Genomic DNA, 21,507 nt, shown 5'->3' on the forward strand with positions numbered 1-21,507 from the left:
TGGAAAAGACCTTTGTGATCATCAAGTCCAAACTATCACCCAACACCATCTGATCAACTCAACCATGGCACCAAGAGCCTCATCCAGGCTCTTCCTAAACCCTTCCAGTGATGGTGACTCCACCACCTCCCTGGGCAGCACATCCCAAAGGCCAATCTCTCTTGCTGGGAAGAATTTCTTCCTCACCTCCAACCTGAACCTCCCCTGGCACAGCTTGAGACTGTGTCCTCTTGTTCTGGTGCTGCTTGCCAGGGAAAGCCCCAAAAGAAAGAGTTCTGAGCTCTGAGCCATGTCAACAATGCTTACCTGGGCTGAACCTGGCCCAAAAAAAGCCAAAAGAAAGAGTTCTGAGCTTTTCATTTCCACAGCTTCAGGATGATGTTGTGTCACTGGACTTGTGTCTGGGGTTTGGGGTCACTGGAAATATTTCAGTCTAGATGATGGGCTTTGGGGTGGTGCTTATTTTGTTGTTGTTGTTAGTCTGGTCAGGCAGACCAAGAGCCTTTTCTGCACAGGAATGCTGCATGCACCACCTAAAAACTCCCAGCCCCTTTAAAGCCTCTCAGAGGGCTTCCCAGAGGAGGAGTTGAGAGGCTTTTGAAAACTCAGCTTCCTTGTGAAGGTTAGGAGGAACTGCCCCACACAGCACAAGTCAGGGAGGCCACCCCCAGTCCAAATCTGGCCCTGCTAACCTGTGGGACTCAGCATGGCACAGAAACCTGCTGCACACCCCAGCTGTGGAAGGCTGTTGTCCCACCTCACTCCAGCCTGTGCACATCCTTCTGATCATCCTCCTTAAGTAATGAGGCCACCAGAAGGTCTCCCCAGAGCCTCCTCCTCTCCAGGCTGAACAACCCCAACCCTCTCAGCCTGGCCTCACAGCAGAGAGCTTCCAGCCCTCCCATCACTGCTGTGGCCTCCTCTGGCCCTGCTCCTGTCTGTGCTGTGCTGAGGACTCCAGAGCTGCCCCAGGACTGCAAGCAGGGTCCCAGCAGAGTGAAGCAAGGGGCCAGAATTTCCTGCCCCCTGCTTCCTCACCCTGCTGGCCACAATTCATTTGATCTCTGATACCATTTGAAGCAAGGTGTCAGAGGGGAGATGGTTGCAGTCCTGACCTTTGTGCCAGCACCCCACACTGCTGCTGTGCTCCAGGCAGTGGTGTCTGAGGAAGAGCTGCCACCCCTCACTGCTCTGCAAGGCAGCCTCTGGCTTTGGCTGCAGTCCCCATCTCCTCACTTCAGACTCTCATCTTGCAGCCTTGCTCTGCTACACAGCTCTGATTTATTGGCTCTCTCCATGATAATGGACTCCTGATTGCTGGAGCTAAACAGTGAAACCCCTTCCCTGTGCAGGAGATACTTTGCCCACAAACAATGAAGGCAGAGGATAATTATCACAGTAAATCAAACCTCATGAATATGGACTGGGGAGTGATTTGTTACAGGCAGCAGCCATCCCAAGTCGGTGATGGCTTTGCTCTCAGCTGAGGATCTTGCATTATTTAGTGTGTGACAGAGGGCCAGCAGCTAAGCTTCCTTTTGCTGTGCAAAGTTCTAGGCCATTTTTGGAGCCTATGGCTTGGCCCCTGGGATGTGCTGCCCGGGGAGCTGGTGGAGTCACCATCGCTGGAAGGGCTTAAGAAGAGCCTGGATGAGGCACTCGGTGCCATGGTTTAGTTGGTCAGACGGTGCTGGGGCGGAGGTTGGACTCCCTGACCTCTGAGGCCTTTTCCAGCCTGGTTAGTTCTGTGTTCTGTATTTAGCTCCAGTGCTGAGGGCACAGCTTTGACTCTCATGAGGCTTTGGAGCACCCCTGCCAGTGGCGTGTCCAGCTCTAGTGCACACTGGTGCTCAAGCCGTGGTGGAAGTGAAAGCTTGCAGTGAGGAGTAGCAGTTCTGAGGGCCAGGCTGGAGCTCTGCACACTCTGCAGTCAGCTCTGACAACCTTTCCAGCTCTGCTTCCCTCAGGAATTTTCCAGCCTTGCCTCGATTGATTGGTGGCACCTCAGGGTTGAGTTCTGTCTGCAGCTGTCCATCTGGCACCTGCCATTAGTGCTTTCTAATACACTTCAGTGCTTGACTTCACTAATTAGAGTGGTTGGGCTGTTAGGTTTGGGGGGTTGCTGCTGTGGGGTTTTTTTTCCCCCCTTGAATGCTGCTTTTCTTTCTTTTTCTTACCTGTCACTAAAGAAACAAAAGCAAACCAAACCTCTTTTGAATGGATTCTAGCCAAGAGCTTGCAAAGCCTTTGGCAGAGCTCAAAGAGAAGAGGTTTTTATGATGAGAACTTCTTGACATAATAAAAGAAATTGCTCTACAGAGACCTTTGAAGTGACCCCAGAAAAACCAAAGCAAACCTCCAGCCTCCCTGGGAACAGTGAGGGGCTCTGAGTGCCTTCAGTCCAGACCTCCCCTGTGGCTCTCACTCTGGATTTTTGATTGGTTCTGATCAGCTGGACTAGAAGACCTCAGTTATGAGCCTCTAAAGGAGCTGAGCATCTTACCCACAGCTGAGGGGATTGCTGCTGCATGAGTAAGCCAGCAGGAGCAGAAGCCCAGGACAGGAGACATAAACAATAGATATAAAGATGGATGGATGGATGGATGGATGGATGGATAGATAGATGATAGATAGATAGGTGGATGGATAGGTGGATGGATGGATAGATAGGTAGGCAGATAGATAGATGGATAGATAGATGGATAGATATCTGGTTATCCACTCTCACAACCTGCTCACGTTTGTGTAGTGCTAAGGGAGTGCCTGGCTGGGGCCTGGGTGAGTGGTGCCCAAGCCAAGGAGCAGTGCAGTCCAAGTCTGTATTGATGTTCACCTGAGTGAGCTCTCTGCTGGATTCTTCCAGTCCTGGGAGACAGGATGAGGCACAAGGCTCAGGGCTTTAGTAGAACCACAGAGCTGTGGAGTCAGTGAGGTTGGAAAGCACCTCCCAGCTCATCACTTCCAACCATCAACCCAGCTCTGCTCTGCTCACTGAACCCTGTCCCATTGTGCCCTCTCTGCACGTTTCTGAGCACCTCCAGGCAGGGTGACTCCTCCAGCTCCCTGGGACAGATGTCCATAGCTATTAATGGGAGGCAAATGACTAATCCCACCCCTGTCTGTGCTGTGCAAGAGGCAAAGAAAGACTGAAATGAGCAGGCAAGGAGCAGACAGAGCCATGATTTAATGTCCATGGTGGTCACAGGTTGAAGGTTGGGCTCAGTGGTCCTGGAGGTCTTTTCCAACCAAAACACTTCTATGATCTTCTGTGTCTTGGAGGACAGCTTCATTCTCTGCCTGGAATCTCACTCCTTTGAAGCCAAAATCCTTTACCATGAGGAACTGGAGCAGGTTGCCCAGGGAGGGAGCTGAAGCCCCATCCCTGGAGGTAGTCAAGGTGAGGCTGGACAGGGCTCTGGGCAACCTGATCTGGTTGAGATTGCCCCTGCTGACTGCAGAGGGGTTTGGAGCACAGCCCTGGGAGGAGAGGCTGAGGGAGCTGGGGTTGCTTAGCCTGCAGAAGAGGAGGCTCAGAGGTGACCTCATTGCTCTCCACAGCTACCTGAAGGGAGGTTGGAGCCAGCTGGGGGTTGGGCTCCTCTCCCAGGCACCCAGCACCAGAACAAGAGGATACAGTCCCAAGCTGCAGCAGGGGAGGTTCAGGCTGGAGGTGAGGAAGAAATTCTTCCCAGCAAAAGAGATTGGCCCTTGGGATGTGCTGCCCAGGGAGGTGGTGGAGTCCCCATCCCTGGAGGTGTTTAACAGGAGCCTGGATGAAGCACTTGGTGCCATGGTGTAGTTGATCAGATGGTGCTGGGTGAGAGGTTGGACTTGATGAGCTCTGAGGTCTTTTCCAACCTGGTTTATTCTATTCTATTCTATTCTATTCTATTCTATTCTATTCTATTCTGATTCTGGATTCTGCACCTTTGGAGGTCCCCTCTGGCCCAGACCATTCCATGACTTCCCCTTGCCAAGGGGCAGCATCTCCTCACCCACCAGCTCCACAGCACGTGACTGCAGTTGGCAGCACCCTCCAGGAACATCTCTGCCAATCATCTTGATTGAATCTTTCAGCTCTTTCCCTGCACTTTAGCCTGCCACCTATCTGGCCCATCTCTCTCATCAGAGCAGGATTAGGAACTGTGTTTCTTGCTGCCTTATCACTGTGGATAAATAATTGCCCATTGCTTTTATTGGAGGCTTTGAACTGCTCCACTTGGAGCCACTGTTTCACATGTCTGCCTGGGAGCAGCCATGGCTCAAGCAGAACTTAATTACTGAGAATGGATTGCTGAGATTGGAAAGCACAGGGAAGGTGCTCCAGGTCTTTGTGAGACATCTCAAAAGGGCTCTGGAGGGCCACGTGCTGGTGCTGCAGTCAGCTGGATTAATCAGGCTGGAAGGTGAAAGGAGAAGGAAGTTGTTTCTGCTTAGTGAAGTAGGAGGTGCTGAGTCCAGGGTGCCCCAAAGGAGGAACAGAAGGCAAAGCAGAGCTAAAAAGATGCATCTGTGTTCATGGGAGAGCACCAAGAGCTGCTGGGTTCAGCTGGTCTGAGCCTAAGGTGTGGTAACAAAGAGTGCACTGCAGCAGTGATCCTTGTGCCCATGCAGATGCCTTTGACTTGGCTCCAGCTAGAGTTGAGGAGTTCAGTCTGTAGTGTCTGCCCCTCCTGTTGGCAAGTTCCCAGAATCCCAGCATGGTGCAGGCTGGAAGGGACCACTGGAGATCATCCAGCCCAGTCCCCCTTGCTAAAGAAGGGGCTTGCACAGCAGCTTGCTCAGGATCACAATGGCCAGGTGGGTGTCCAGGAGTCTCTCCAGACAAGGAGGCTCCACAACCTCTCTGGGCAGCCTGCTCCAGGGCTCCAGCAGCCTCACACCAAAGAATTTTCTCCTCCTGCTCAGATGGAGCCTCCTGGGTTGCAGTTTGTGCCCATCTCCTTTTGTCCTATCATTGGGTACCACTGAAAAGAGTCTGGCCCCAGCCTCCTGCCCCCCAGCCTTTAGCTCTTTCTGAGCATTGATCTGATCCCCTCTCAGGCCACTTGCCAGGCTCAACAGCCCCAGGGCTCTCTCTCAGCCTTTCCTGAGGGAGGATGGCTGATTCAAATGGTTCCAGTTCAGCTGGTCTGGTTCCCATTTGCACTGAGGCCTTGCTGGGAATGTGCTGTGAGATCTTGGAGTAGGTAAGAACGTGCTGCTGAAGCCATGGGGAGCTCTTGAAAGGACAGAAGCTGTAAAAATCATAGATGCTGTTTGAAGTCCAGGCAGGAGGCTGTGTGTGTGCTGCCCTGCATCCCTCCAGAGCCAGAGGACAGATGTCTGTGAGCAGGCTGCCTCTCAGGATGGCTCAAACTCTACTCCTTGGCAGCTCAGGAATCCTTCCCCTTGGTACTGCTGCTACTGGGTGAGGAATCCAAGAATGAATCCCCAGGGATGGCATCAAGCAGAAGGAAAGCCCAGCAGCCTGTTTATCCCTCCTGTGTCCCCTTGCTTTACAAGTCAGGAGGAAATAATGCAAATTCTAATTACATCTCAAATATTCCTAGAGCCAGGTGAGCATTTTCAGCCCTCCAGAGGAGAAATGTGGTGCCTTGATTGATTCTTGCTGAAAATGCTGTCTAGTGTGCAAGAAAAATGCCTCTCTGACTGCTGGCTGGCCCTTGCTCTTCTCTCAGCAGCTGCTTCCCAGGTGGGGAGCTGGCAGAGCCTGCAGAAGCCCAACAGCAGCCCTCAGGTAACTCCTCTTGGAGCCAGGGCTCTGGGTTTAATCAGTTTAATACCTTGCATTTGAGGGTTGCCAGGCAGTTCAAACCCAGTGAAGAGCTCTGCCCAATGTGGTTGGGGTTCATGCCCAAGAGTGAATGGCTGGAGGCCCTGCTGGGGCAGCCTGGAGAACTTCTCTCCTGCAGGAGTGGTCAGGCACTGGAGCCTGCTGCCCAGGGAGGTGGTGGAGTCCCCATCCCTGGAGGTGTTCATGGCCATGGCACTTGGGGCCAGGGTTTAGTGGCCATGGTGCTGTTGGGTTGCTGCTTGGACTGGATGAGCTTAGAGGTCTTTTCCAGCTGGAGCAATTCTGTGGTTCTGTGATGCTGTCTTGCCCATCCAGTTGGAAAGGAGAGGACTTGGAACAGCACAGAGTGTTGAGGGGTTAGCCAGCCTGGAGAAAAAGGAGGCTGACAGGAGACCTTCTGGCCCTCTACAGCTCCCTCAAAGGAGGTTGGAACCAGGTGGGGGTTAGTCTCTTCTCCCAAGGAACAAGTGGCAGGACAAGAGGAAATGGCCTCAAGTTGTGCCAGGGGTGGTTTAGGTTGGACATGAGCAACCATTTCTTCCCCAAAAGGGTTGTCAAGGCCTGGAGCAGGTTGCCCAGCACGGTGGTGGAGTCCCCATCCCTGGAGATGTTTAAAGGCTGTGTTGATGTGGTGCTGAGGGGATGTGCTTTAGAGGTGGACTTGTGAGTGCTGGGTTAATGGTTGGAGTCCAGGTGTGACAAGAGTATTGTTCTGTTTGCTCCCTCAGCAGCAAATGCTTCAAGGGGCAGCCTTGGCACACCATGCAGGAAGTTCTCAGCACCAGTGAGGCTCAATCCTTCCCCAAGCTCACTCACAGTTCCTTCCCTGCAAGCATGCTTTGGTCCAGGAGTGATGCCACTGAAGCTGGAGGCAGGCAGCAGTTCTGGGTTCCTGCTGGCACCACCAAGGCTCACATTAGGCATAGCAAATCAGGTGCCTCAGTGTGAGGAAATGCAGAGAGGAGCTTTGGTGCTGGTGGCAGTTGTGCTGGGGTCTCAGCTCCAGGCCCAGCAGCAGGCTGAGCCTGGGATGCTTTACCTAACTAAAAAGTGTAAATTACATGGCAGAATTTGCCTTGCTCTGCACACAGCCTGTGTGGTGTTAATTAAACCCTCAGCTGCTTCTCTTTCTTGTAGTGGAAGGAAGAGTGAGGAAATGTGTAGGAAATCAATGCTGTGTTTAATTAAAGCAACTCCCTTCCACTCAGAGGCTTTCCTGCTCTGACACTGGGGAGTGCTGCAGCTGCCATGGTCAGCCAGTAGGAATCTCACACACACACAGAATTTGCTTCCTGGACCCAGAATTGACTGCAGACCTCAGGAATTGCATGGGTTGTGTTACAAAAGCAGGAGCCTAAGGTGGAAGCTCTGCACAGAGAGGTTTCTGCCCGGTGTCCAATCCTGCCGTGGGATCTCTTTGCCCTGCCTCAGAGCCAGCACTTCAGATGGTTTGGTTTGTTGTCATGCTTCATCTTCTTAATTGCAGCAGAGTCCTGCAGAGACCTCAGGCAAGTCCTTTGGTCACACACTGCTGCTGTCCTAAGCCAACTGGGAAGGGAAGTGCAGCAGGGCCTGGGTGGCTGCTGAGAGGTGCTGCGGAGTGATGAGCACCAGGCGCTCCCAGGGGCCTGGCGCCAACACCTCTGGTGGTTGACTTTTGCTCTTACACTTTCTTTCTTTGTCTTCCTGTAGGTCATAACCCTGGAAGGATGGGTTGACATCATGTATTATGTGATGGATGCACACTCTTTTTACAATTTTATCTATTTTATATTGCTTATCATAGTAAGTATGACCTCTCAGCTGCTCCTCTCCCTTGTCCTTGGGGGCTCAAGTGGTTTCCCTGGGCTCTCCATGGAGCAGAGCCAGCTAGGACTGAGAGGGAGACCTTCCTCCTGCCATGAAGCATAACCATGCAGGTTGTGATGAGTGCTGCAGGGACAGATTATTGGCTCCACCAGTCCTTTTCAGTGTGGCATGTGATGATGCATAGTCACAGCTTGTCAAGCCATATGGTCTTCCCCTCCCTCTTGCTCTCCTAGTCTTGGTCTCGTCACCTTCATGTGTCCTAGCTGCCATGCCTTGGCCAAGCAACTGATGATCAGAACGACAGTAAAAGGCAGAGGGGCTGTAGCTTTTCTTCCTTTGGCCTCCTCCATGTGCCAGGGGAACCTCCCCCCCCCTTTATTTCCATGGACAGCCATCAAACTGTTGAGCTTCACCTGAGCCCTTCAAATAACAGCAGCAAGACCAATGCACCTTCCTGAAGGCTGAGGGTGCTCTCATCCCTTCAAACAAAGGAACCACTGGGGGCTGGCTGGGAAAGCTTCCATTCCATGGTAGGAAGGCTCTTATTTCACAGTGGGCACAGCCTTCTGCAGGGCTCTGCACCTGGGAAGAGCTCAGCAGTTAAGTCAGGAGGAGAGCAAAGGGGAAAGCACCAGGTATGTGTCAAGCAGCACGTGGGACAGAGGCACTTCAAGGTGGTTTGGTGGCTGGGGAGTCTTTGTATATCTATAGATAGCTAGATGGAGAGAGAGAGAGATAGAGGGAGAGAGAGAGAGATGGATAGATGGATGGATGGATGGATAGATAGATAGATAGATAGATAGATAGATAGATAGATATACAGATAGAGGTAGAGATAGAGAGATAGATGGAGATCCAGATAGAGATATAGAGACTGATATAGATCTGTCCTCATCAATGTGGTTCTTGAAGGCCTTGGGAAGCCTGTGGCCACCACAGCTCCCACCACCAGTGGGAAAGGTGTGGATCAGGGCAGTGTGAGAGCTTCCCAGTAAAGAAGAGCATCCTGAAGCCAGGGATTTCTGAGCCCTCAGCAATGGGCCATGCAGAGCAGAGAGCTATGCTCCACTCCTCTGAGCCCTCCTTTTACATAGGATCTTTGCAGAAAAGCCAGCAGTTGCCCAGCCTCCAAGCCTCCTGGAGCTGAGCTGGGAATGGCATCCTTGCTGCTGCTCAAGCAGTATCCAGGCTGATACTGCAAACTGGAGGGGAGGACTGCAAGCCACCTCCCAAGAGTGTCCCCTGAGGGCTCAGCAGACAATGGTGCAGATGAAATCCACACGTTTCCTGCTGAGGGGAGGCAGAGGTTTGGCCATGCAGCCAGTGGCACTTTCTTGACGTCAGTCCCTCCGCGCCCGATGGTCTCCGGGGAAGGTTTGACGTTTGCCTTTGGCTGATTCATGAACCCAAGTGGTGAAAACCCAGCTTGTGGCCTCCACAGCTGAAGCAGGATGTAGCCCTAGATCCCTTTCTTGTCCTTGGGACTTCACTTTGAAAACTCAGCATCCCCCATGTACACCCACCAACCAGAGAGCAGATCAGGCCCTGGCAGGAGCCCTGAATCTCCTGGGGATGCATTTCTCCATCAGAGAGACACAGGGTCACAGATGCATGGACTTGGACTGTCCTCCTCCAAAGGAGGAGACTCTGTGCCATGGTGTGAAGAGAGAGAGGGAGAGAAGAGGCAGCTTCAGTACTCAGATCTCCTTTCCTTGCAGTCTGGCTGGAAACCAGCTCAGAAGCCCAGCGAGCTGCTTTGTGGTGGTGAGGCATTGCCTCGTGGTCCGTACCCCCTGTGCCAGCAGCAAGAGTCACCAGTGCTGAGGGCAGGGAAGTGGTGAAGGCTATTGTCAACATCTGGCTTGGCCATTGCCAAACTAATGCAGCAGGGCTTGGGAGCAGATTTAGCAGCTCAGGCACATGCTGACATGGCATTTGGCAAGCAGAGCCTGAGACTGGGCATGTTTGGCAGTCTCAGGATGCCTTAAGGAACCACACTTCAGGCACAGACAAGTGTGGTGGTGAAGAGCATCCAATCCCACTCTACCCATTTCTGGTTTGGATTCATTCCCCCCCAGCCCCCCCTGACACCCTAAGAAGTCCCTCCCCAGCTTTCTTGTAGCCCCCTTTAAGATACTGGAAGGTCACAGTAAGGTCTCCTTGGAGCCTTCTCTTCTCCAGCCTGAACAGCCCCAACTCTCAGTCTAGCCTTTATGTTAGCTCTCTGTCCAGTGGCATCACTTAGGCCTTCTCATTGTTTTCCTTTCCACATCCAGTGGTGCCTTATTTACATTCTACTACTTCCTCTTCAAGATCTGTGTCAACATTTTCTAGGCACAGCCTAAAGCTGCCACACCTTGCCTTTGCATGACCCCCTGCTAACCTGCAAACTCCTTTCCAGCCTGGTGGAATCTGTGACAGGCTGAGGCAGCTGGGGTTGTTCAGCCTGGAGAATAGAAGCCTCCTGGGACACCTAATAGCAGCCTTCCAGTACCTGAGGGGAGCCCACAGGAAGGATGGAGGTCACCCCTCAGCCTCTGGACTGCAGGAGGGGTTGGAGCACAGCCCTGTGAGGAGAGGCTGAGGGAGCTGGGGTTGCTTAGCCTGCAGAAGAGGAGGTTCAGGGAGGACCTTATTGCTGTCTACACCTCCCTGAAGGGAGGTTGTAGCCAGGTGGGGGTTGGTCTCTTCTCCCAGGCACCCAGCACCAGAACAAGAGGACACAGTCTCAAGCTGTGCCAGGGGAGGTTTAGGCTGGAGGTGAGGAAGAAATTCTTCCCAGCAAGAGAGGTTGGGCATTGGGTTGTGCTGCCCAGGGAGGTGGTGGAGTCCCCATCCCTGGAGGTGTTTAAGAGGGGACTGTGTGAGGCATTCAGTGCCATGGTTGAGTTGATCAGATGGTGCTGGGTGATCGGTTGGGCTCGATGAGCTCTGAGGTCTTTTCCAGCCTGCTTCATTCTCCCATGTTGTGCGTTGCTCCAGGTGGGTTCCTTCTTCATGATCAACTTGTGCCTGGTGGTGATCGCCACGCAGTTCTCGGAGACGAAGCAGCGGGAGAACCAGCTGATGCAGGAGCAGCGGGCGCGCTACCTCTCCAACGACAGCACCATCGCCAGCTTCTCCGAGCCGGGCAGCTGCTACGAGGAGCTGCTCAAGTACCTCTGCCACATCGCCCGGAAGGTGAAGCGCAGGACCCTGCGCCTCTACAACAACTGGCAGAGCAAGCGCCGCAAAAAGGTGAACCCCAACAGCGCCGGCGGCGGGCAGGGCCGGCGGGGCAGGAAGAGGATCGCCTCCATCCACCACCTCATCCACCACCACCACCACCACCACCACCACCACTACCACATCAGCAACGGCAGCCCGCGGGGGCCGCCGCGCCCCAACCCGGAGCTCTGCGACCTGGAGCTCAAGGTGGTCAAACCCGCAGGGCAGCTGATGCTTCCTTCCCCCTCGGCCAAGCCGCGGGGCCCCGCTCCGGCCGCCGACGCCGAGTCCGTGCACAGCGTTTACCACGCGGACTGCCACGTCGAGGGGCCGCAGGGCGGCTGCAGGCCTCCCGCCGCCCCCGCCGGCCTCAAACTGACCTCTGGGCTCGCCAACCACGGCAGCATGAACTACCCAACCATCCTGCCCTCCCCCACCGGCAGAGCCAGCTCTGCCCCGGTCCCCAAAGGCAAGAGGAACGGCGGCTCGCCCGCGGCGGTGGCTAACAGCCCTGGAAACCTGGGCGCGGATTCCTACGGCAAGCTGCAGCAGCTGGTCGGGGAGCATGGTAAGGGCAAACAGGCTGATGGATTCCTGAGGGAGCTGAGGGCTCTTTAGCTTGGAGGAAAGGAGACCGAGGGGTGACCTCCATCCTTCCTGTAGGCTCCCCTCAGGTGCTGGAAGGCTGCTATTTGGTGTCCCAGGAGCCTTCTCTTCTCCAGGCTGAACAACCCCAGCTGCCTCAGCCTATAACAGAATCAATCAGGGTGGAAAAGACCTCAGGGATCAAGTCCAACCTATTACCTAACCCCTAACACCTCATGACAATTAAACCATGGCTCCAAGCGCCAATTCCATCTTCAACACCTTCAGGCATGGTGACTCCACCACCTCCCTGGGCAGCACATCCCAAGGGTCAATCTCTCTTGCTGGGAAGATCTGTTTCCTCACTTCCAGCCTGAACCTCCCCTGGCACAGCTTGAGACTGTGTCCTCTTGTTCTGGTGCTGCTTGCCTGGGAGAAGAGACCAACCCCCACCTGGCTACAACCTCCCTTCAGGTAGTTGTAGACAGCAATAAGGTCTCCCCTGAGCCTCCTCTTCTGCAGGCTAAGCAACCCCAGCTCCCTCAGCCTCTCCTCCCAGGGCTGTGCTCCAGACCCCTCCCCAGCCTCATTGCCCTTCTCTGGACACTCCTCATCTGGCTGGGTTTGGTTTGTTTTGGGTTTGTTTTGGTTTGGTTTGGGTTTGGTTTGGTTTTGGGTTTTGTTTAGGTTTGGGTTTGGTTTGGGTTTTGTTTAGGTTTGGGTTTGGTTTGTTTTGGTTTGGGTTTGGTTTGGTTTGGGTTTTGTTTAGGTTTGGGTTTGGTTTGGGTTTTGTTTAGGTTTGGGTTTGGTTTGTTTTGGTTTGGGTTTGGTCTGGTTTGGGTTTGGTTGGGTTTTTCTCAGTGCCTGTGTTTTCCCACCCTGTTTGCCTGCGTGTGCAGGGACACAAATACTTCCCCTGGTGCTGGATGCGCCTGGCTTGGGGGTGGGGCTCACAGGAGGGGCTGCTCGCCGGGGAGGTTGGGTGCCTTGGCTTTGGGGCTGCCTTTGTTTTGGTTTCGAGTGCTCTCACACAAAAGGGTGAAGTGGCTTGTTTATAGACATTGCTTCCCCGGACATTTCTGAGTCCTTGGGAGCTCAGCAGGAGGGCAGGAGGAGGGGGCAAGGTTAGCGGCAGCGCTCTGCTGTGAAGCAAGGGCTTTGTCTGAATGGCTGGCTCCTCTGTAAGGAGGCAGGCTGGCAAAGCCTGTTGTGAGAATGTTTCTTTACCTTGAGATAAAAACCCAGGCTCTGCAGAATCCTGGGGCTGGGAAGGCAAGGACGGGCAGAGGAGCTCTTGCGTGGAAGGTGCTGCTCAGGTCGGAGGTTTGGTTCTTCCTTCTTGCAAGAGGATCTGCTGCTGGAGTCCTCTTCAGAAGAGAGCCCAAGGTCTGGGCCCCAGCTGCGACATCCCAGGGCCACTGCAATGATTCAGGAGGTTGTCATGCAGCCTGTGGTGGTTCTTTGAAAGAGGGAGGTTAGATTGAGTTGCTATTGATGGTCCTCTTTGTCAGAGGTGTTTCAGCCCAGAGGAGGCTGAAATGCTTCAAACTAAATGTGGCTGTGCCAGAGGTGTCGTACCGAGGGCAAGGGGTGGCTGCCACAGCTCTGGGCTGGGGAGCAGCAGCTCATCTGGCACCCTGAGGAGCACAGGGGCTGTGAAGGGAAGCAAGTGTGCCAGGTCCATCTGGAGACCCCATGATGCAATGTGTCAGTGCCCAGCTCTTCCCCTCCACAGCTCTGGTTCTTTCCAAGCCCTCCTTCCCAGCCCTGCTGCAGCCCCTCCTGCCGCAGCGCCAGGGCTGAGCTGGAGTCATTTCTGCGCTGCACCCACCTTCACGCAGCAGGATGATGGATGTGCCCTCCAGGCCTCAGGAGGATCTTTAAGTGCCAGAGAGGCTGGTTCCTGAGGGTGTAGCTCTGCCAGGCTCAGCTTCCAGCTGATGTTCCTCCAGCCCAGCCTAAACTTTGCAAAGGAGCTAAGTACTCACCAGGGATCAAGTCCTTACCCTGTGCTTGGTGGGGAAGGGGAGCTGGACTGACAAGCTCACCCAAACCTCCTCAGCTTCCTTAGGCAGAGAGAGAGCTTTTTCACTTCTCTCTCCACTCTCATGAGTCAAGAAGCAGTCTGCTCCCAGCAGGACTTGTGCAAGGAGAGGACACAAGTGATGACTGAGAGCATTAAGGAGGCATTAGCGGCCAGGGCACTCGCGGCCCCAGCTGGAGGCAAGGTTGGTGTCTTCTGGGAAAGAGGCAATTGTGGGAGAGTATTCTCTCCCCTCCTTTTGTTGTGGAATTGAGCAGCATAAAAGTACAGCCTGTTCCTCCCTCCTCTTGTGCCCTGCAATGCTGGGAGGTTATTTCAGCAGGCAGCCAAGGAGACTCTGGTATTTTGAAGACCTCTCTGGCGCCAGGGCCTTGCACATCATCCTTAACACTTTGGTAGCATTGAAAGGTTTCTGAGGAGCCCAATTCCTCTGCTCTCCACACTGCTGAGCTTCAGCTGCAGTCCTTCCTCACCAGATCAGCCCTCATCAGTGACACCATGCTCGTGTGCAGTGCTGCTTGCAGGCTGAGTAAAGGGGCAAATCTTTTTGGTCCTTCTGGTGTCTTTGGTGTGATGAGCAGGAGAAGGAAAGCTCTACACCCTGAGGGTGGTGAGAGCCTGGCACTGGCTGCCCAGGGAGGTGGTGGAAGCCTCATGCCTGGAGGTGTTTGCAGCCAGGCTGGAGGTGGCTCTGAACAACCTGCTGTAGTGTGAGGTGTCCCTGGCCATGGCAGGGGGTTGGAACTGGCTGAGCCCTGAGGTCCCTTCCAACCCTGACAATTCTCTGATTCTCTTCTGCAAGGCTGTTATGTCCATCTCATCTCCATGCCCTGGCCCTGTAAGGGCATTCAGCATTTCTCCTCACACCCCAAAGCACCTGGGAATGGGTTTGCTCATCAAACATCCTGAACACTCAGGTTTGTGCCTGGAGCAAAGAGTTTACCTGAGCGTTATTAGAGGCTGAAGGAGGGACAAAGGAGCCTTGGAGGGACTTTGTGACTCTGAGCCCTGATCCATGGTTGGTAGTCACCTTTTTGGTCCATTCCACCCTCTCCCTCCTCATTATGAACTAAATGGAGGTGTTACCTAAATTGGGTGTAACAGCCTGATAGGGCTCAGATCACCACTAATGATGTGAGCCTGGTCAGATGTAATCAACACTAATTGAAAGGCAGAGGCGTGGCAGTCAGCCCTCCCCCAGCAGCGGGGCACAGAAGGGCTGTGCCAAGCTCTGTGGTGAGAGGCCCCTTGGCCCCAAGCCCATGGAGCTAAGGAGTGGGTGTTTGGGCTCAGAGAGGTGAGAAGAGAGGGGGAAATGATGCAAAGCAAGAGCTGCTTGCTGAGCTGGATGGCCAGAAGGCTGTGTGAGGCTCTGAGGATGGGGCAGAAGCTGCTCTGCCCTGCACAGCCCTGCTGCACCATCTGCTTAGAGTAGAATGGAATAGACTAGACTAGATTTAACCAGGTTGGAAAAGACCTTTGAGATCATCAAGTCCAACCTATCAGCCAGCACCATCTGATCAAGTGAACCATGGCAGTGGGCACTGGGGAGACCACCCCTTAGGTCTGGGTTGAGATTTGGGCTCAGGCATTGAGGGGCTGGAGCAGGTCCAGAGGAGGGCACAGGAGGCTGGTGATGGATCTAGAGCAGCAGCCCTGTGAGGAGTTGCTGAAGGACCTGAGGTTGTTCAGCCTGGAGAAGAAGGAGGCTGAGGGGAGGCCCTCTGGTGCTCTACAGCTCCCTGAGAGGAGGCTGGAGCCAGGTTGGGCTCTTGTCCCCCAGAAGAAATGGCCTGGAGTTGCCCCAGGGGAGGGTTAGGCTGTGTGTTTGGTCTGGGTGAGCTCAGAGGCCCTTCCCAGCGCTGGTGGCTGGCTGTGGAGGCTGCGAGCTGCCTCACGCTGCCTCTCTGTCTCCCTTGCAGCCCTGCGGCGGACGCCCAGCCGGCTGTCGGGGCTGAGCGTGGCCTGCCCGCTGCCCAGCCCACCCCCTGGCACCCTGACCTGCGAGCTGCAGGACTGCCCCTTCTGTGCCAGCCTGCTGGAGGACCCCGAGCTGGCCTTCAGCGACTCCGACAGCTGCGACTCCGACGGCAACAGCGTCTACGAGTTCACGCAGGACCTGCGGCACGGCGACCACAGGGACCAGCTCCAGCAGCAGCGGGGCAGGAGGAGGAGGAGGAAGAAGAAACCCAAGGAGAGGAACAAGGTCACCCAGCTGTGGAAGGCCTTTGGCAGCAAGCTGAAGAGGATCGTGGAGAGCAAATACTTCAACCGGGGCATCATGATCGCCATCCTGGTCAACACGCTGAGCATGGGCATCGAGTACCACGAGCAGGTGAGTGCAGGGCCTAGGGAGAGCCCTAGGGAGAGCCCTAAGGGGCTGTGGGCTCAGGGGCTGTGGGCTCAGGGGCTGATGGCTTGGGGGTGACTCTGGTTGGAGTCACGTCGGGGGAGCAGCGAGAGGTTTGCACACGAGTTGGCAACGCCGGGCGAGGCTGAGCACCTGAGCCTGTGTGGTGGTTTGGCCCTGGCCTGGGGGCCACCAGAGCACTCCCCCTCTTTGGCCAGGCTGGCTCAGCCATGTCCCCTCCCAAGATCTTGCCCAGCCCTCAGCATCCTCTTGGGGCAGGGAAACGTTGAAAGGACACAGCCTGGGTCCTCGTTCAGCAGCAGCCACAACTCTGCTGTGCTATCAACTGCTGCTGCAGCATACAGCACCAGGAGGATGCTGTGGGGAGAGCAAACTCCAGCTCAGTCCAACCCTATACACCCTGCAGGAGCATCCTTCTGTGAGGGCAGAGCTTGGGTGGTGGCCAGCAGCCCCGCAGAGGTGTGGGGAGCTGAAGTGTGTGAGGGGGGGGATGTGACAGCTCAAACTGCCCCAGCTGCTGGCCGTGAATTGCTCAAGAGAAGTGTGAATTGTCTTCCGGTGGGAGTCAGATGGTGCAGGGTGGTGCCCCGCGGACTTCGGCAGGAATTTCTTCTTTGATCCTGGCCCTTGAAAAACCAAACCAAACAACCAAACAAAAACAGCCTTGAATGATCAAGCAATGCTAAAAGCAATAGAAATTTAAAGAGGGAGGGAGGCAGAAAGGGAGAGGGAGGCAGAAAGGGAGAGGGAGGCAGAAAGGGAGAGGGAGGCAGAAAGGGAGAGGGAGGCAGAAAGGGAGAGGGAGGCAGAAAGGGAGAGGGAGGCAGAAAGGGAGAGGGAGGGAAAGGGTGGGAAAGAGAAGTTCCTTTCTCCCTGGAGGCTCCAAAAGCATTAAATGGATCTCCCAGGGTGTCAGTAAGTCTTTCTTCTAAGTGTTTAGGGGGAGGGCAGAGAATTGCTGCTGTTCCCAGCGTTGCTCTGAACATGCTGATGGCAGAAAGCAGTGCTGGCAGCTGAGGACAGCCTGTCCTTGTCGGCTGGTGGGAGCTGTGCGGTGGGAGAGGGATGTGAGTCACCCGAGGAGCTCCAGTTGGTCACTCTGGAGGCCAGTGCTGCCTTCCTGGGCTTTGCTTCCCTGGGGAAAGGAAAGAGGGCCAAAGGTGGTTACATTCAAGTGTGTTCTCAAGATGTCCTCTGGAATTTCCTGTGCTGCTTCTGATTCAGGTGCAGAGTAGGCAGTGAGTTAGGTGATCCTTGTACTCATCTGCTGGGAGGTGGACAGGCAAAGGTTCATCCAGTGCCCCACTCCCCCCAGAAAAATCCCCACTGCAGGATCAGCAGCAGGTCAAGGTTGTTTCTAAAGCTCTTCCTCCTGCCTGGGCCTGTCCCCTCAGGAGTGAGGAGGAAAAGCAGAGGGAGCAGCACAGAGCACCCAAAGGCAGGACCACAGGCTCTGCATTTTCTCCTCTAGCACTTCTCAGCATCAAGTCCCGCTTGGGACCATGGCAAACCAGAGCACCATTGCTGTATTTTCTCTCCACTTCTCTGCTCTGAACCTCCCTCTTCTGTGCACTCTGAGAGGTATTTTCTTTCACAGGAGCAAGCGCTCAGCTCAAACACAGGAACAATAAATCAGCTCACACCTAGAGCAGGGAGGCTCCAAACCCAGCACAGAAAGAGCTGTCACTGTCAGCTCGCTGCCTGCTTAGCTGTTCCACAGCAAGTCTCAGAACAAGGCAGCACAGCTTGTCAGCAGCCTTTGAGCAGAGCATCATTCCTCACACAGGCTGCCTTCCTGCATGGATACCCTTTTGTCAGGCAGCTATGGCTTTGTCAGCCTGCAGACGTTGCCTTGATGGGTGCTGGGGGAAAGCTTTAGGCAGGCTGTGGTGAGAAGCCCAGGGACTGAATCAGAGAGCTGTTTCCATTGGAAGAGGTCTCTGATGTCGAGCCCAACTGTCAGCCCAACGCAGATGTGGCCATTAAAACCTGTCCCAAAGTGCCATGGCCAAGCATTCTTCTCAACACCTCCAGGGCTGGGGACTCCCCCACCTCCCTGGGCAGCCTGCTCCCCTGCCTCACCACTCTTGCAGGAAAGAAGTGTTTCCTACTATCCAACCTAAACCTCCCCCAGCACAGCTTGAGGCCATTTCTTTCCCTGGAGCATTTCCAGCCCCATCTGGGTGTGTTCCTGTGTGACCTGTGCTGGATTCTATGCTCCTGCTCTGGCAGGGGGGTTGGACTCAATGATCTCCAGAGGTCACTTCCAACCTCTAACATCCTGGGATCTGTGATCCTCTCATTCTATCTCCTGACACTAGGGAGAAGAGACCAACCCCCACCTCACTCCAACCTCCTTTCAAGGAGCTGTAGAGAGCCAGGAGGTCTCCCCTCAGCCTCCTCTTCTCCAGGCTAAACAGCCCTGGTTCCCCTGGTTCCCTCACCCATCCTCACCAGCCCTGTTCTTCAGAGCCTGCCTCAGCTTCTCCATCCTCCTCTGGACACACTCCAGCTCCTCAGTTTCCTTCTTGTAGTGAGGGGCCCAGGGCTGACCCCAGTGACTTGGGCTGCCTGGAGGCTGCCCACAGCCAGCCATATAAAGCTAATGGTGATAATTACATCCTTGCTGCTAACAAAGGGAACCTGTAGCCAGCAGGTTTCTGTTGGCTTTTGCCTCGTAAAAGATTTGCTTTAAACCATCTCAAAGCCAATGGCAATAAAGGTTCTGAAGCTTTTGGCCACGGAGCAGCAGAGTCCTGCCAGCTCTGCTCACAGGCACTGCCCAGCCCAATAAAAAGGGAGAAATTTTGAGGTGAAACCTGTAAAAGTTCCTCCACGTGCCTGACTCTGAAGTGTCTCTGGGACACAGCAGGGGAATGAGTTGTGGAGCTGTCAGAGCTCAGCTTCCAAACACCTTGCCCGAGCTCTCTCCTCTCAGCAGAGTGACCTCCAGGGCAGCAGCAGAGGCTGAGGCTCTCTCCAAAAGCAACAGACCGTGGCTTTAGCCTCTCAGACGTTTTGGCATGGAAGCCTGGGACTCCTGTGAGCAGAGCAGGCTGGCTTCAGAACTCCCAGCCCTCCTCATGTGAGAATTCACTTCAAGACACAAGGTGAGGGCCTGGCTTTGTGTGGAGAGGAGGAGGGGGAGTCCAAGTGAAGCTGTAAGAAACCCACAGCATGGTGTTGGGATGGAGGGCAGGTGAGGATGGTTCATTTGGGTACGTGGTGATGCTTGCTAGGTAGCACAGCTTGGTCACAGCTGCCTGGTCACTGAGTGATGGATGCTGCACAGTCACTCTGCACCTCTGCTCAGAGCAGGCTTCCTAAGGTGAGAGCATCTGAGCCTTCCCCAGGCTCTTAACCAGGCATGGCTGCTGCCATCATCTTTCCTTCTTCACCCTCCAAAGGGCAAAGCTGGAGGCTGTCCCCCAGGTTGTGAGAGTTTAGGAGCTGCATACAGAGCCAGCAGCTCTGCAGCTCTCCTCTGCTTCCCTTGCCCCCACTGAGCTGTTCAGCTGTTAGCCAGAGAGCACGGGTCACACAGTCACAGGCTGGTGGGGGTTGGAAGTGACCTCTGGAGATCATCCAGTCCAACCCCCTGCCAAAGCAGGATCACCTAGGGCAGGTCACCCAGGAACACATCCACTGGGTTAGGAAAGTCTCCAGGGCAGCAGACTCCACAGCCTCTCTGGGCAGCCTGCTCCAGGGATCCAGCACCCCCACAGCAAAGCTTTTCCTCACATGGGGAGGGGAACCTCCTGTGTTCCAGTTTGCATCCATTGCCTCAGGGCTGGCATTGAGGAGGCCTCCAGTGCTCTGTGCCTGCTGACAACAGCACAGGCAGTGGGCTCCTGGGCCCTGAAGCACTGCTAAGCATCACCTCCCATGGAGACATTGGTTTAAGCAGGTTCCCTGGGCTTGACTCTTGCCACTTGTTGTCAGCCACTGATTGGTTTTATCAGTGGGCTGCAGTCAGTGCAGCAGCCCCAGGGAAGCCCTCCCCAGACCTTGCTGTCTGTAAGGAAACTCCCAGTCCCCAGGATATTACTGATGGCTGCTTGCTTTTCTTTCCTGGCCTCTCATGCCTCATAGTCATAGAATCAGAGAATTGGCAGGGCTGGAAGGGAGCTCAAGGCTCAGCCAGTTCCAACCCCCTGCCATGGGCAGGAGCACCTCACACCACAGCAGGTTGCTCACAGCCACCTCCAGCCTGGCTGCAAACACCTCCAGGGCTGAGGCTGCCACCAGCTCCCTGGGCAGCCTGTGCCAGTGTCATCACTGGCTTTGCAAAGAGATGGGCACAGCACATCCATTTTTCTTTCAAAGAGCTACCCAGGCATCAGTGCTCTGTGTGTGGGAGGGCTGGAGGGTACTGAGCAGCATATGGCATGGCAGAGAGAGCAGCTCCAGTGCCTAGTTCCTGGCCTTGCATCCCGGGACACGGCAGCGCTCTGCAGAGAAGTCTCACGGAGCCCTCTTGAGGCAGCGGAGCATTACTGTCCGTGCCTGGAAACCAAGCTTGCAAGGGGGCAGGCTGGGAGCAGACCTTGGGTCTCCTGGGCAGAGGAACCCCTGTGCTGGAGCAGCACTTCGGCAGCACCCTCCAAGAAGCCAGGAAGCTGCTCTGTGTCTGCGCAGCCACAGCCCTGGATGCTGCCTGCAGGCGGCTGGACAGACCTGCCCCTATCCAGCCCCCTTCAACATGAGCATTCATGGGGATTTGGGGCTCACAGCAGTCTGCTCACATGGATGCTGTGGCTGCCCTGGGCTAGCTCAGCTGGCACCATCCCTTTCACTGCCTCTCTCCCACACAAGGCTCTTGTAGGCGAGGATCCTGGCCAGAGGCTAAGAGCACAACTGCTTGGAGCAGCCAGTTGGCTGACAGGAAAGATGAGGAGGTGCTCAAACTGCTTTGTACAGAGCTGCCCTTCAGCAGTCCTGCTCTCCTCAGAGCCAGACTGAAGAGTTCTTGGCAGCACAGTGGGTTGGTGACACAAAGTCTGGGTAGCAGGATGATGGGAAGCAAGTTGCCCAGGGAGGGGATGAGTCCCCATCCATGGAGGTGTTTGGAAGTTGTGCAGAGGCAGTGCTTAAGGACGTGGCTCAGTCAAGGATTTGTCAGGCTAATGACTGGACTCAGTGATCTTCAAGGTGTTTCCCAAAGGAGGCAGCTCTGTGATTCTGTGGTTGCTTTGAGGCTGGAGCCATTAGCAGCAGTTGGATCCCCCTGCAGAGCCCATCCGTGGGGTCAGCAGCCAGCTCTGCCTCCAGCCACCGCAGTCTGCATGGCTGGTCATTAGGAGGCTGCAGGAGGCTGTTAGTTAGCAGCAGCACAAGTTGTGTTTCAAAGGTTAATTGGCTGGTTTGGAGTCCCTGAGGTGGCTTTTTGTTTGGGTTTGGCTCCTCCGGTGCTTCATTTATTTATTTGTCTATCTCCAGCACAAAGAAGCACTCCCACAGATGAGCAGAGCCAAGTCCGAAGGAGGAGGCAATCTTTGCGTTAATCTGCCAGGCAATGGCAGTACATTGGATGCTTTTATTCTGCATTCCTTGCAGCTGACAGTTCCCCAGAGGACCTGAGCCATGGCACTGCTGCAACCGAGCAGGAGCAGAGCTCTCCCAGAGTGTCACCTTCAGGGCACTGGAGAGGGATGCCTGGCAGGGGCAGGTCCTGTGCCAGGAGCTGTGTTTCCA

General features: G+C 54.9%; 1 protein-coding gene across 1 annotated transcript in view; it reads left to right on the forward strand.

Annotated features, from left to right (window-relative positions):
- Window positions 1–21,507, forward strand: part of CACNA1H (calcium voltage-gated channel subunit alpha1 H) — a 136,411-nt gene that overhangs the window by 33,648 nt on the left and 81,256 nt on the right. Inside the window, exons 6-8 of the mRNA XM_068146523.1 lie at window positions 7,490–7,582; window positions 10,589–11,381; window positions 15,365–15,777. Coding sequence (XP_068002624.1) covers window positions 7,490–7,582; window positions 10,589–11,381; window positions 15,365–15,777 — 1,299 coding nt within the window. The remainder of the gene's footprint in view (window positions 1–7,489; window positions 7,583–10,588; window positions 11,382–15,364; window positions 15,778–21,507) is intronic.

The sequence above is a fragment of the Melanerpes formicivorus genome, unplaced genomic scaffold (genome assembly GCF_026170545.1).
Source record: "Melanerpes formicivorus ecotype bairdi unplaced genomic scaffold, bMelFor1.0.p_v2 SCAF_14, whole genome shotgun sequence".
NCBI classification, from domain to species: Eukaryota; Metazoa; Chordata; class Aves; order Piciformes; family Picidae; genus Melanerpes; species Melanerpes formicivorus.